Source organism: Onychomys torridus, chromosome 17 (genome assembly GCF_903995425.1).
Source record: "Onychomys torridus chromosome 17, mOncTor1.1, whole genome shotgun sequence".
Lineage (NCBI taxonomy): Eukaryota > Metazoa > Chordata > Mammalia > Rodentia > Cricetidae > Onychomys > Onychomys torridus.
Window position 1 is genome coordinate 39,509,923 of NC_050459.1, and position 15,913 is coordinate 39,525,835.

Sequence of the window (15,913 nt, forward strand, 5' to 3'; positions counted from 1 at the left end):
CAGAGATCCACCTGCCTGCCTCTGCCTCCCGAGTGCTGGGATTAAAGGTGCGCCACCACTGCCCATCTTTTCATTTTCTTATTTCTCTCTTTTTTATTCATTTTCTTTTTTGAGGTGGGGTCTCACTATGTAGCCCTTGCTAGCCTAGGACTCTTGACATAGACCAGGCTGGCCTCAAACTCATAAGGATCCAGATCAAAAAGATCTGCCTCTGCCTTCTGAGTGTTGGGATGAAAAGTGTACAGTACCGTGCCTTGCTTCTTTTCATTTTCTTGATTTCCTTTCATTTCTATTTTGGTACACTAAGTTTTTAATTTTTGAAAGCCAGTTTAGTCTTTGTTGTTGCCTTTGAATTAAGATAAGGTCATGCATCATCAAGGCGGGCTCCTATCCATATGAATGACGTATTTATAAAACCAGATTTGGACCAGAAAGAAGAACACGTGCTAAGAAAGGGCAGTGTAAAGCATAGGGGCAAGATGGCCATCCACAACAGCCTCCTCTTACCTGTGATGAGCATCTTCTGAGTCCCCAGTGGATACCGGAAGACTCACCTATCCCGAAACCTACATATAGTGTGCTTTTATCTTTACATTCCAAACAACTTAAAAACTTAATTTAAATGCTAGGCAAAGCAAGACATTAACAACAATAGTTAACTAGACACATTAAAACAAAACACTGTAATAACACTGCCATCACTGTTACTCTTGTGTGCCTTGGAGCCATTTTTTAAGTAAGGGTTACATGAACTAACACATAGTCAATGTAAGTAGCTAAGCAGCTAAGGCAGCTACTAAGTAACTAACAGGTGGATAGCTATTCAACACAGATACCCTGGGCAAAGAGCTTATTTCCACCTAGGATGGCATGGAGCAATGTGGGGTGGGATTTTATCACGCTACTCCCAACAGTGCAACCTGGAACTGCAGTTTTGTTTTTTGTTTTTTTTTCTGAGAAAAAGTGTTTTCCTGACTAAACTTAGACCAACAAGAAAAGAGTCACGGAGAAGATGAGGGCGGTGAGAAAAATCCCCATCTGGTCCGCTCTTTAAAACACCTGTCAAACTGTCCGGAAGAAAAGCATCTTCCCTGAAGAACGATGAGAATAAGGACAGACACAGCCGATCTTCCGGGGTCCATTACCACAGGCTCCCAGGACGTCCTTCCTCATTCAGAGCGCAGCTTGAGTCTCTAAGCCCGGGCATGGCCCTTCACGGCTGCTCGCTGCGCCTGGCTGTTTTCCTCCAGACGATCTCTTTCAACCAACAGCAGCTTCCACAAACAGAGCTCCAAGCTTCAGCCTTCAGGGTGAGTGACACCTGTCCCTTGTTCAGGAGACACTCTCAAGTCCCTGGCCAATGCTCACAGCTCACTTTCTGGGGGAGGTCATCTCATGCTACTACTGAAGACAACACCAGCCTCTGCTCTAGCTGGACCAGATCTCCTGGCACCCCGACTCATTGCCCACATAGACACACAGTTCTCCAAAGCACTTAGCACCTTCTGAAATGTTTGTGTTTTCACTGGTTGCCTTCCGCCCAGCTCTGTAGGGGCCTCTTGCTGACTACCTGCCATCACGGAAGAGGAACGCAGTAACATTTCCAGGGCTGGACATGTATGGAATATGTGTGGTCTTCCTTGGGGGCTGGGCTCCATTCCTTCCTTCCTTTGCACACAGCTCCTACTTTCTGAGGGACTGGAGGGGACAAGCCGCAGTCCTCAAGCCAAGCTTCCTCTTGCTCTTGTGCTAACTAGAAACTTGGCCCAAGAGCACGTTTTAAAGTCTCTGGTCTAACTCTTACCCATTCTATCAGCACACTACTACTTGGCAGGAATCTGAACAGATCTGGTGATTTTCATGAGAAGTCTATTCCTCCAGATGAAAGTGGTGTTTTCCTGTCTACAGCAAATTCTGTGCTGGAAATAACATGTCCTCCAAATTCATGTATGTAAGGGGGGAAATGTGTGAGCAACAGGCAAGCTCCAGAAATGAAAAGCCATCCTCATATCCAATTCTTCCCCAGAGCAAGCCTGGGTAAGAACCCTACTTCATCTGAAGAGAAATAAACAGACAGAATGATAGAGCATATATCATCTATATCTGGGCTTTAGAAACCTAAAACACAGGAGGCCTGGGCAGTCTGCCCTGGGCTCCTAGGAGAAAGCATGGTCCTGCCTAGTGCCATGACAGATTGAGCGGACCAGGAGACCCACAAACAGGCCTAGGGCAGTCTGGGCACCTGGGCACTGTCGCTGTTGGTTCTTTTGGGGGGGCCTGCCACCCAGCTCCCACATCAATACACAGAGGCTTTTTCTTATTTGTGAATGGTCACACTTAGCTTGGCTTATTTCTAGCCAGCTTTTCTTAACTTTAAATGATCCCGTCTATCTTTTCCCTCTGGGCTTTCCCCAGTCTCTTACTTCTGTAATCTCACTCTTACTCCATGGCTGGCTGGCTGGGTGGCTGGGTGGCTGGGTGGCTGGGTGGCTGGCTGGCTGGGTGGCTGGCTGGCTGGGTGGCTGGCTGGCTGGGTGGCTGGGTGGCTGGGTGGCTGGGTGGCTGGCTGGGTGGCTGGGTGGCTGGGTGGCTGGGTGGCTGGGTGGGTGGCTGGCTGGCTGGGTGGCTGGCTGGGTGGCTGGGTGGCTGGCTGGGTGGCTGGCTGGGTGGCTGGGTGGGTGGCTGGGTGGGTGGCTGGGTAGCTGGGTGGCTGGCTGGGTGGCTGGGTGGCTGGCCCCTGGAGTCCTCCTCCTTCTCCAGCTGCTTCTCCTTTTCTCCTGCCTCCTGTCTATTCTCTCTGCCTGCCAACCCCATCTATCCTTTCTCCTGCCTTGCTACTGGCCATTCAGCTCTTTATTAGACCATCAGGTGTCTAGACAGGCACAGTAACACAGCTTCCGAGTTAAACAAATGCAACATAAACAGAAGGAACACACCTTAAAATAATATTTTATAACAGAGCACTATTATGGTGAGCAAATATATGGTATGGTATGGTATGGTATGGTATGGTATGGTATGGTATGGTAGAGAGAGAGAGAGAGAGAGAGACAGAGAGAGAGAGAGACAGAGAGAGACAGAGAGAGACAGAGAGACAGAGAGACAGAGAGAATGGTTCATGTTCTGTGTTCAGAGGCATGTCTGAAGAAATGAAAGCAGTGAGGAATGGATGAGGTGGGTGGCTTGATCATCACCTCGTGCCATGGTGATGTCTGGGCCTGGGCTGCTGGAGGGGCCCATGTCTGGGTTCACGGGCCCTGATGCAGCTGCTGTTTGTGTTGATGTCCATGGCTCCTGATACCACCGAAGGCTGAGGAAAAGACTATGCAAAAGTGGCCCTACCCCACACTGGCTGCAACACTAGGGAGAACTGGTCCTGCCGCTCACCAGCTGAGGCATTCAGGAGAGAGGGTCCTACACCTCACCTGGGTAGCATCATAGAGCTGACCCTGTTCACAGGGGCATGGGTGAGCTGGCCCTAAGAATGAGAGAGCAGATCACGCTCCTCTTGTCTGCCATGTGAAGGTATGGGCATGGATGAGGGAAAGATAGCCTCCTCCCCTTGCCCTTTGCCACCCACAGCAGGTGGGGAACCGGACCCAACTCCTCACCAGCCGCAGCACTCAGGAGACCAGGCCCTGCCCTTCGCCTGGGCAGCACAGTAGAGTTGACCCTGGAGATGGGGTACAGGAGGGCAGCACAGCTGGTACTGCCTCCCTTATCTGCAGGGTGGTGGGGGGCGAGGGAAGGATGCCTTCCCACTCACCCCTAACATCGTCACCTGGTGAGGGAGCTGGTCCTCCCCTTGACCAGCTGCAACACTCAGGAAAGCGAGCCCTACATCTCGTCTGGGCAGCACAGTAGAGTTGACCCTGGAGATGGGGTACAGGAGGGCAGCACAGCTGGTACTGCCTCCCTTATCTGCAGGGTGGTGGGGGGCGAGGGAAGGATGCCTTCCCACTCACCCCTAACATCGTCACCTGGTGAGGGAGCTGGTCCTCCCCTTGACCAGCTGCAACACTCAGGAAAGCGAGCCCTACATCTCGTCTGGGCAGCACATTGGAACTGACCCTGTTGTAGGGGAAGGGGGGAGAAGGTTCCAAGAATGTGAGTGTGGGAGATCTGGCCCCGCCCTTCATCTGCCACATGGTGGTATGAGTTGTAATCTCTCCCTATCCCCCCCACCCCCCCGGGTAGGTGGGAGAGCTGGTACTGAGGTCATAAGAGCAGGAGAGCTGCCCCTGCCCCTCACCAGCTCACGACAAAGCAGGCCCTACACCTCACCTGGGCAGCAGAGTAGAGCCGATCCTGTTGGTGGGGGTATGGAAGAACCAGCCCTGAAGTTGTGAGCATGGGAGAGCTGTCCCTACTACTGTCTGTCATGCCAAGGCATGGGTGCCAAGGAGAGATGACTCCCTTACCCCTCGCCACCTACAACAGATGTGGGACCTGACCCTCCCCCCTTACCAGTTGGAGCACTTGGGAAAGTGGCCCTGCACCTCGCCTGGGCAGCACAGGAGAGCTGACCCTATTGAAAGGGGGCAGGTGAACTGACCTCAGGAACGTCAGCATGGGAGATCTGGTCCCACCCATCATCTGCCATATGGTGGTGTGGGTGAGGGAGAGTTGCCCCCTTCCTTCCCCTCTCTGCCTGTGGCAGGTGGGAGAGCTGTCCCTGCTTCTCACCAGCTGTAGCACTTGGGAGAGAGGCCCCTGCACCTCTAGCAAACACAGTAGAGCTGGCCCTGATGATGTAGGTGTGGGAAAGCCGACCCTGAGGGCATGAAAGCAGGAAAACCAGCTCTTTGCTGAAAGGGTGAACTAGCCAGGGCAATGCTGGAGAGATCACCTTAGTGGTAAGGATAAAGGAGAGCTGGTGGGCTGACCAACCCTGCAACTACCCGGGACCGGAACCAGGGTTATGTATGAGTTGGCCCACCCCAATATCCACCCCATCTATGATCTGCTGGAGCATGTGAAAGCAGACAGTCCTGCAGACCCAAAGCTGCAGTATCTCCATGACACAGGGCAATAGCAGGATATCCAAGAGGAGTCCCAGTGAGGGCCCAGCACTGATAGTGTATCAGAAACCAGAGGCCTAGGACCAGACCAATAACTCTTTGCAATGAACACCCGAAAGTAAAGATATGTGGACAAAAAGGGTTTACTGCGTGACTCACTGTGTCACACTGCAGCTTCCATGATGAGATTTTTCTTCTTCTTTTTTTCCCTCTTAAATTTCATTTTATTTCATTTTGGGGGAGAGAATGCAAGGGGAGAGGGAAGATACGAAAGAAGGTGGATATGAATGGGATTAAGATGCATAATGTGAAAGACACAGAGAATAAAAAAAAAAAAAGTTAAAAAAGAAACAACCTAAAACACAAGTGTAGAAAAAGGAAAACACTTAACAATCCAAACACTTAAGACTAAGTGAGGCAGGCAAACACTACCCCGCTAGGATCGCTTAAAGGACTATCCAGAAGAGCAGGGTTCAAACAGAAACACTCACATTGCCTATGAGAAAAGTGACGCCGACCCAGGCCTAGCTCAAAACAGAAGCTCCAATTCCAGCCTTCTGAGATCTGTGGCCACAGCTGAGTTTTATAATTAAACTTACTCTACACTTACACTAAAGTGCTCGCCTTGAACACAAACGCTAAGTCTGATTCCTGGAATCCATGTAAAAAATGTAGGAGCTAGTGTTGTGGGGCAGATCCTGGGGCCCCACTCGCCAACTAGCTGGCATACTTGGTAAGTTCCAGGCCAGGGAAAGACTCTTTCCACCCTCACCCCAACCTGAAAGGTTGATACTCAAAGTTGTCCTCTGGCTTCAATATGTATGTGCACACACATTCACCTATACACACACATACACATAAGACAACACACACACACACACACACACACACACACACACACACACACACACACACAAAGAAAATACAGATTTTTGTCAGGATAAAATTACTTTTACTTTCTTTAATGATATTAGACCATTGTTTTAATAGACTTGGATTATTTAAATAAGTCAGTAGAATGCTCCACAATTCCAAAACACTGACAGGAGAGGAACAGACTGAACTTGGGGTAGACTGAGGCCCCATCAAACATGTACTGAGAGAAAACAGATTGGTTCTTACCCTTATGCCTCTTCAGCTGTGGAAAGCTGCTAATCGTGGTTGCCTGGATTATTTCCACTACAATTTGATACCTGATTTTAAAAGAGAGAAAGAAAAGATTCAACAGGAAGACAACATTATTTTCAGAGACACCTTCAGACTGTGTTTATGGTAAACACACAGCACAGGGGCTGTAAGGTCCCAGGACTCATCAAAATCATCCTAATGGCCAGAGCACCCCTAAAATGTCAGGCAATGTGCCACAGGCTAGTTATTTCTGAGCCCTTAATGTAAGAGTCACTACCTGCCCATGTTCAACATTGAAGGTCATGTTAAAGTTCTCCATTGAGCCTTCCCCAGTAACTAGAGACAATTGGTTCTAGCTCTTAAATTCTCATTTTCCAACAGACGGCCACTAGTTACATGTAGCTAGTAAGTTTAATTATATTAAAATTTTAGGGTTGGGCTGTAGCTCAGTGGTGGAGTTCATCTATCATGTGCACAAGCCCCACATTCCATCCCCTATATTACCAAAAAAAGAAAGAAAAGAAAAGAAAAGAAAGAAAAGGAAAGGAAAGGAAAGGAAAGAAATACAAAACAAAGCTCGTAGGCTCTTCGACCGCATTTCCAACACTCAGCCTCGGGCACCGGCAGAGCTGGGGTGTGGGGTGTCTGAGCAGGAGGAACCTTGTCTAAGTGCAGTCGACTGATGGTCTAACTACCCAGCCATGCTTCCACTGTCCTGGTCTACTTCTTCATTACTTCTCACTCGACTGTTCCAGACCATTAGTTAGCAAGACATCTGCTGTGGACATCTGGCGTGGATATTTTCCTGAAGCTGCTTTCTTATACAGGGAGAGCCAAGAACCATTAGCTTAGAACGCAGGGGACACGAGTGTGTGTGTGTGTGTGTGTGTGTGTGTGTGTGTATTCTCATTCAGAGAAAATACAGAAAAGTTAGGTGACAGGTGCAAGCCAAGGGCTGTGCCTATTTTGAGTGAATTTAATTAGGCTTTAGAAACAAAGTTCCATTTTGTTTTGAGATAAGGTTTCACTATGTATCCCTGGCTGTCCTAGAACTCACTCTGTAAACCAGGCTGGCCTCACTGGCCTGGAACTCAGAGATCCGCCTGCCTCTACTTCCTGAGTGCTGGGGTTAAAGGCACGCACCACTGAGCCTGGCTTAGAAAGGAGTTCTTGAGAATTTCTCAATGGTTGCTAGGTATTTCCCTAACCAAACTGCTCTGTCCTGAGTGTCTCCTATCCTCTATTTATAATTTTGTTTACAGGTTTTCCACGATCGAGCTAATTAGCATTAGTTCTCACTTTAAGCACTAACTTTGGGCAAGCCTGGCAGCACAGATCCCGCCTTCTGGGGATGAAGGCAGGAGGATCACAGGTTTGAGGCCAGCCTGGACCACACAGCGAGTCAGGGACCCGGCTGGGAAGCCTGCTTGCGGAGACCCTGTCTCAAAATGAAAAGGGAAAGGTGGACTTGTGACACAGCTCAGCGACAGAGCACACGCCTAATGTTCACAAGGCACGTTTCAAAACAAACCGTCCAACAACAAACCACTGGCTGTCACTTAGGGCAAAAATCATAGAACGCTCCGCAGGTTTTCAACCCAAATCAAAGGAGGCACGCAAATCCATCCAAATTAAAGCTATTTGTGGATTCCTCACAAATTTGAACCTATTTTTTTACTCTCTTCAGCTACCCTGACGCCTGACTCTTGCCATCGCAGAGGGAAGCTGTTATTGGCACTGACACCCTGTCACCACTTGACTGCGGCAGACACTGACAGCTACCACAGTTGTATCAGGAAAGCAATGTACTTAGCCCCAGACCTGTAGCAGTGATGGGTGGCCAACTGACGGTGTCTTAGTCGAAGGTAACACAGTTGGGGTGGGGGAGACGGACGGACACGACTCCAGAGAGCGTTGCAGTGGGCAGAAGACATGGTGAAGCCCTGAAATAGCTCATCTTTGCCTTTTTATTACTGTCCTGTGTGAGGCCAGGATGCAGTCGGGCAAAGGGACATCGGCCACCTCCATCCCTCAAGAACCACAGAGACAAGGGCACACGCTAAGGATGAAGTAAGAAGAGATGTACAGCCTAGGTCTCCAGTGACATCCCCAAGCCATCAAAGCAGCCCCACAATGACTATCTCAGGGTGTGTTTCCTACATTGGTGTTTGGGGAAGCAAACCGGAAAAAAAAGAAAAAAAAAAAAAAAAGCTAATTATAAGTCACTGTATGTGAACCTGCCTTGTGACCAAATGTCATCCCAACTAGAAGAGGGCTTTTTGAGAACTCTGTATGTAGCTGGGCATGGTGGCACATACCTTTAATCCCAGGCACTAGGGAGGCAGATCTCTGTGAGTTTGAGACCGGCCTGGTCTACAATGTGAGTTCCAGGACAGCCAGGGATACACTATGAAACCTTGTCTTGAAAAACCAAAAAAGAGAGAGAGAAAGAGAAAACTCCCATACACATATAAAACATATCTCTAGGCTGATTATATATTCAGCTTGTTTTCCAATCTGAAGCCTTGCTAGGAACATTGTGGATGATAGTTTTCTGGTGGAACTGCCTCATTCCACCAGATAATGGCCAATTACAGAAATGGCTCCTTATGTACTTGTCCTGCAAGTTGCTAAACAGATGAGGTTACAGCTTCCGAGAAGCCGCCACATTCCTGGAACTACCAAAGCCTACCACGCTAACCAGGTCCTTCACTTAGTCTGGGTTTTAGGTTCACTACTAGAACTCACTTCTCTCTGCACTCCAGAGTGTGTCTGCAACCCCCCCCCCCCAGTATGCTGCAACCCAGATGTCTTAAACAGTCTCAACGCCCAGCCACCCGGTACTTCCAATCTCAAGTGTACCATAAGGAAACAACTGAACAGACCGGACCCCCATCCACTTAAAAACAAAACAAACCCTAAACTGCCATATACATGTTTATTGTGGGGACTTCCATAAAGAAAAGAACAGAGATAACCAAAACTGCTTTTGACAAACATCTGTGATCTCTTCCTAGGCTCTGGACACACAGGAATGAACACTGATATGGCCTCTGCTTCCAGACACGCTGGGGATATATCAGATTAGAGGAAGAACATGCAGCCAGCAGTGTTTATAATTACAAGCACACATGTTTATAAGGCTTTAATTCTTAAAATGCAAAGGATGTTTTTAACTGCAGACATCTGACTGTATAAAGGAACCTGGATTACTGCAAGGCAAACGGAATGACCGAGGGACGGCTGTACTAAAATGGTACAATTATGAGTCACTTTAGAAACTTTGCGAAGCTGTTCCCCACTTTCTGCTCCACTCTCTTCCTGACATCCCCGGGGTTATGTCTCCATTTCCACACAAGTGCCACCATCCTTCTGAAGTCTGCTCTGTGAGCAAGCATCCATCCCATAGCCCCACTGGCTTGTGCTCTGTACATCTGTCAACGAGCCCGTGTCTTCTCACCTGTCAGGCTCTGCATCGGCTCACAGTCTGGCTGTCCCCGACCCTGCCCTTCTCTCCCATCCAAAGCCACTTGAGCATCTTTGCCAACCCCTCCACCATCTGAGCCAGGCATGGGTGTGGGGGTGGCTCACGCCTTTAATCCCAGCACGTGGGAGGCAGAGGCGGGCGGATCTCTGTGAGTTAGAGGCTAGCCTGGTCTACAGAGTGAGTTCCAGGACAGCCAGGGCTACACAGAGGAACCCTGTCTGGAAAAACATAAACAAACTAACTCTCCCCCTCTAGCTTCACCCCATCATTCCTGCTCAGGACTCCTCAAAGGAGGAGCCCCGACCGCAGCCTGCTGTTCTCTCCACTGCCTCAGTTCTACCGCCAGCTCCTTCCCCTCTGTAGAAAGATGGACCCAGCCAGGGCAACTTCTATAGCATTCTCCAAATGAGCATCTCCGAGCTCTTGCTCCGCTTCCCTCCAACAGGCGATCGATCTCCCATTGGAAGATCTAACAGAGCTGACAGACCAGAGTGTTCCTTCAAGTCCTACCATGTATCAGGTACGCACACCAGCATGTCTTCTTCCAAACCCTAGCTCACCTGTTCATTTACTATCTCACACTGATGGATAAAGAGCCACACTGCCTCGAAGAGTGCTGTGAGCAAACACATGAAAATGGTGTGCCCGGTCACGGAGGTCTATAAATTGGCGATGCAGTTTTGAGCCCAAGAAAATACTGCAGCTTTGTCTATGAAAAAGACAGGATACTTTTTTCTTCCCATCTAATTATGAATCCCGTAAAGACAGGGGTCATGCCTGTTTCTCTCCTCTTGGACCCAGGTAGGCACTAAACATACAGTAGGGATTCAATAAATATTAATGAGCTAAACTAACAAGACGCAATGTCTCTAACATTTAATGGGCACACCTAATATTGTGAACAATTTGTTCTTTTGATGTTCTTAGCGATTCATGCTTGGGAACAAATGAGTCAGGGATGGTACTGAAGAAGTACACACCATCTGAGCAAAGAGTTAACACTCTTTTAGTTAACTCTTAAAATGACATGCAACAGGAGCTAACCTTCACACACTGTAGGATCCCCATAATAGATGCTGGAGTCACCCCTCCACTGTAGAGGTGGACAGTGACGCTTGGATGGATTATGAAATGCATACAAGGTTCATGGCTTGTAAGCACTACAGACGGAATAACAATTGACAATTGAAGCATCGTGTTGTTAAGCAGTCTCCCGCATTCGGAAATTCAATATAGGTCTAAGCTTATCTTGTCAAAGGCTTTCTAAAATCTGGAAGCATGGCAGATATCAGACAACACTCCCAGACTCGCTGTCTTCCACATCCCCTGAACACAGTTTCTGCCTAATCAGACCATGAGGCTCCCAGCACACTCTGGCCCTTCCCTGACTCCCACCCTGCTCTCCTGAGGCTCCTCCCTCTGCATACAATTGCCTCCCCTTAGCTGTTCAAATCCCATCAGTTCTTAAACACCGAGGTCATGACCATTCCTCCTGATGCTAAGGATTTTCCCTTTCAAGGGAGATTTAATGCTACAATTGCCTGGCTTTTAAACCCCCTTCACACCACTTCTAGCCTGAAGACCTGCCTTATTGCTTCACTATGTATATGCGTCTCTGATGCTGGATTATTGTAAATAGCACAGGTGCTCAGATCTCCAGGAGGCAGCCTGAGGATGTTTTCCTCTGGAGGAGGAAGGTCACACTGTGTGAGTCTGGTTCCAGAACCAAGAGAAAGCTGTAGACATTGCCTTGATTGGACTTGTATAGATTCTGGGTGTGTTTTCCCAAAATGACAGTCTAAACTCAAGAAGAGAAGCTGGTGAGAGGGCTCAGGAGGTAAGGGGGGTTGTGGCCAAGACACCAAGACTCCAAGCCTGACAACCTAATGACGCCTAGGTCACACATGGTAGAGAGAGCAAGCCAACTTAAGTAGCATGACCCGAATCCAACTACTTCCCAACTCCAGCAACTACTCTGTCTACAGTCTCTCTTCTGTATGGACAAAGCCACACAAAGATCCATCACTTGCTTCTCTGAGCAGCCACCTTACCTCTCTTGCCTTTTAATCATAACTTTGGCTAAGCAGACTTGGAATTTATGAACTCTTCCACGGAACTGAAATGCTTGAGAAGTGGTAAGCTCCAAAGCAGCCTACAGATTATCACACTTCTAACCACTGCTCACAGCAGTCCTGGAGTCTTAAAATGGTGACTTCAAAGTCACCCACACACCAAACACAATCTCCGTCAGTCTGTCCCCCTCCCTGTGTGTGTGTGTGTGTGTGTGTGTGTGTGTGTGTGTGTGTGTACATGCAGGCTTCATTTATTAAGTACACTTTACACAGACTTTAAAGAATTACTAGCTTCAAGTTTTCTGGGCATATACGTGCTGGAATGTCTTAGGACAACAGAAGATAGAACAGTCCTTAGCTTGGGGTAGATAATTTGATAAATGGTTTCAAATACTATTTTATATTCAAACTACCAAAGATATAACTAGGTATGGTGGTACACCCCTTTAATCCTAGTACTTGGGAGGCAGAGGCAGGTGGACCTCTGTGAGTTTGAGGCCAGCCTGGTCTACAGAGTGAGTTCTAAGCCAGCCATGGCTATTTAGTAAGAACTTGTCTCAAAAATAAGTAAGGATAAATAAAATAGAGACGAGAATACCATATTCAAACATTTAAGAAAATCTACACATTTTAAAAGAGATGTTTACAGAATTGCCAAAAACTAGGAATAACATACTAGAAGGATTCCAGTTAAAGCATACGAGAAAAAAAAAATCCATGGTGATTTCAGTCAGGTGAACTGATGCTCTCTATTATATCCATGACCTTAACGAAGTGTCTACTGGATGACTTAGAACAGAATGAGAATGCTTAATAATGTGAGCTTTGACACGCGGCAGGGTCATGTTTCAGCCCTGTTTCTAAGACATACTTTATCACCCTGGGAAAACTATTTAAAGTGTCTAAATTGCATTGGAAGGAGCTTTGCCTTTATAGAGCTGTTGTGTAGGCTAAGTTGGATGATGGGTTATAACCTTTGGAACAGTGCCTATCCCAGGGAGAGTTCAGTAACTGTCAATCATTACTGTTGTTCCTTACCACCACCGGTGACTCTTCAGATGTGTGCTACCTAGTAGGGAAGGGGAGGGAGGGAGAGATGCATAAAGACTTTAGTGCAGCCAAACTTTTTCCCAATTAAAACTGTATTTTAGTCCTGAGGTCCCCAGACTCTCCAGCCCTGAGTCTAACAAAATCAGGTTTATACAGCGAAGTCTCTAACTACAACAGGGAACTGCGGAGGAGCTGTGGGCAGAAGATGAAGCCCTGAAAACCCTAAAGAAGCATCACTTGACAGCCTCACAGGCTCTACAGTGTGGGCAACTTTGGGGGGGACCAGGGTCCCATTTCCTCTGGAACCATGAACTTTAAGGAAAACTAGATGTGGCCTATGTGCAGAAATCCTCTAGCTCAAGCCCTGCATCCCAATTATAAATCAAAGGTGTTTCTGTGTGTACAGACCTGGGCCCCTAGTCAAAGCCAGGGTTCGCCCTTCCTACGGACACAACACCAAGTCTCTGACAGTCCACATTTTGAAAACAAAAATTCTCAGGGGTCAAGAAAACTCAAGACGTGGGGATCATAATAACATTTTACATCTGCAGTGTCTACAAGAGAGAAATGTTGCTTCCTGCTAACTTGGTAGCTGGCTCTAGAGTCTGTTAATCCAGCCTGATAAATGGCTGGACAGACTTTATTTTCTCAATGTGAGCCAATCTTTACTTTCTCTAAAATAACACGTTCATTGAAGAAAATGAAAAATACACAAAGCACAACACTCAGACTTAGTGTTCACATCTGGCATATCCTTTTCCCATTCAGTGGTTTTTGGCTTTATAAGACTTTATGAGACATACTATCTTAGAGTTCTTTGACCAAGAACTGTAATTAATTCATTCATTTTGGAGTTGGGGAGGTGGCTCAGTGGTTAAGAGTGCTTAATGCTCTTTCAGAGGACCTGTGTTTGGTTCCCAGAACCCATGTCTGGCAGTTCATAGCCCCTGTAACTCCAGCTGTGAGTTCAAGGCCAGCCTGAGCTACCAAGTGAGTTCCAGGACAGCTAAGGTTATACAGAGAAACTCTGTCTTGAAAAATCAAAAAGAAAAAGAAAAAAAGGGGGGCATTATCACTGGCCTCATCTCGCCCCCAAACTTAGCATTGCACTTCAGTTAGCAACAAGCGATTGATGAGCGTTCGCAACGAAAACAAACTGATGTGCAGTCCTTGCCCTACAGGTTGTAATCAACAACAATGGCTACAGCTAACATTCAGACTGCACGAGGTTGAGCTAAGGGCTGTGCACAAGCTGACCTGTGCTGGAGACAAGCAGAGACCCCAGTCCACGATGGCAGTGCTGTGCCAAACGTAAGCACATAATGAATTCTCTCAGCTTCAGAGATGACTCCTCCATCAAACTCATGTTGCACTAATGTTGATTTCCCTTTCCTCCTCACCCAAGATGAGTATGAAGACACACTCAGCTCCCCCTGTGTCCTCTGCTGTTTAAAACGCCAACAGAAGACATTCTACTCTGAAGTTGATGTGTTTCTACTTTAAGCAAGTGGAAATATTTTCAGAGCATATTTTCCTAAGAAATCCCACATCGTCCTGTGGTTTCTTAAAACTAAACTTATGCTCATTTATTCTTGTCATAAAATTTTTCCAAGATCCACCATTTTGTACTCCCGTCCACCCACACTAGTCTTTTGCTTAGCAGTTTATGCTTGCTTATTGATTTCTAACATGCTCTATGAGTTTGTCTTGAAAGTGTGCTCAATCTTCTTTTATGTTCCTTTACAATGTAATCTTACTTCATTACTCACAATTCACGAAATGTTTTGGGATGCATTGTTAAAAAACAGTTAATGTTCAAGTAATTTATGTTCTTCACAAAAGCATGCAATTTAAATAGTTTTAATACATTATCTTCAAATACAAATGCCAAGCTGTGGTTAGAATCTGAAATAACCTGTGAAGACTTCATTATCTAGAGTCTCCAGTATGGGGCATTATTTTGAAGGTGGTGGAGCCTTTGAAATGAGGGCCTGGGTAGCAGAATGAGGTCATTAGGAGTGCATTTCTGAACTTACATCCACCCATGGTACCGACTAGGACCCTCAGTTCCTGGCCCACCAAAATGGAGACAGCTGTCACATGCTCTAGCCACCACAACTGGAGATACTCGAGATGCCAGAGAGATGACCCTGAACAGTGAAGCGAAGTGAATCTCTCCACCCTTCTGCTGCTTCTGTTCACTATTTTTGCTCATAATGATGTACCTAATATAATCACAAAAATCAATTCAGAGATTAAAAAAAAATTTTTCCTAGCATCCATACAAAGAGAAAATAGCAGTTCCATTTCTATTTACAAATTCTGACTGCTGAAGATAATCATCCGTTATGCCCTTGTCCATTAGTGAAGAGGAAATACCACCTCAATTTCAGTATATAGGAGAGAAATTGTTTTCTTCGCTAAGCTAAATAATCTTCCATCTCCATAATTTTGAACATTTTACTCCGAAGTGTTCTCCATACAGTGTTTCAATCTTCCCCTTGCTTTTTAAATAATGGGCCAGAAATAAATCTAGAACTTAAAAAAAAAAATCTAAAGACGCCTGGGTTGGTAGTCAATGAGAACATGGCGGTGATGAGCTGGCTGGCGGTCTACTGCTGTCTTAGCAGTAAGTGAGGATGCCATGGGTGGCACTGTTCTCTGAAAGGATTAGAGCCAGGGAAGACTCCAGTGATCCCCAGGAGGCTGCGGACTTGTCACTGCTGCCTCCTGTCTACCTGCTAGCAAGTCACCCTGCTTTAGATGTGGAGTTTAAAGTCAAGTAGACCTGAGCTCAGATCCCAGCGCTGCTAACTGACTTTATCATCTTGGCTGAGTCACTTGACCTCCTTTAATCACCGAATGGGAATAATAGTGACATGGTTATGCTAACCAGGTAAGATGGTGACTACAAGGAACACAATACTGGGCTTAATACATGGCATGGTAGACACTGAACAATGGTAGATTGAAAAGTAAAGTTTCCCTTTGTGAGAACTTGTTTGAAATAGCTTTAAGTCTAGCAAATGTCCAGTTTAGCAAAGTTGCATCTCCCTAATGCTCGCATGAAAAACCGCTCTTCTGTCTTACTAAACGATAAGCATATGGCACGGTAGCAAAATTAGCTAATTGCTTATACCATATCCATTCTTTAC

At 46.8% G+C, this 15,913-nt stretch overlaps 1 protein-coding gene across 1 annotated transcript in view; it reads right to left on the reverse strand.

Moving 5' to 3' along the window:
- The window catches only part of Snx25 (sorting nexin 25), a 109,942-nt gene that overhangs the window by 41,191 nt on the left and 52,838 nt on the right, over positions 1 to 15,913 (reverse strand). Inside the window, exon 6 of the mRNA XM_036166310.1 lies at positions 6,144 to 6,214. Within this exon, the coding sequence (XP_036022203.1) occupies positions 6,144 to 6,214 (71 nt within the window). The remainder of the gene's footprint in view (positions 1 to 6,143; positions 6,215 to 15,913) is intronic.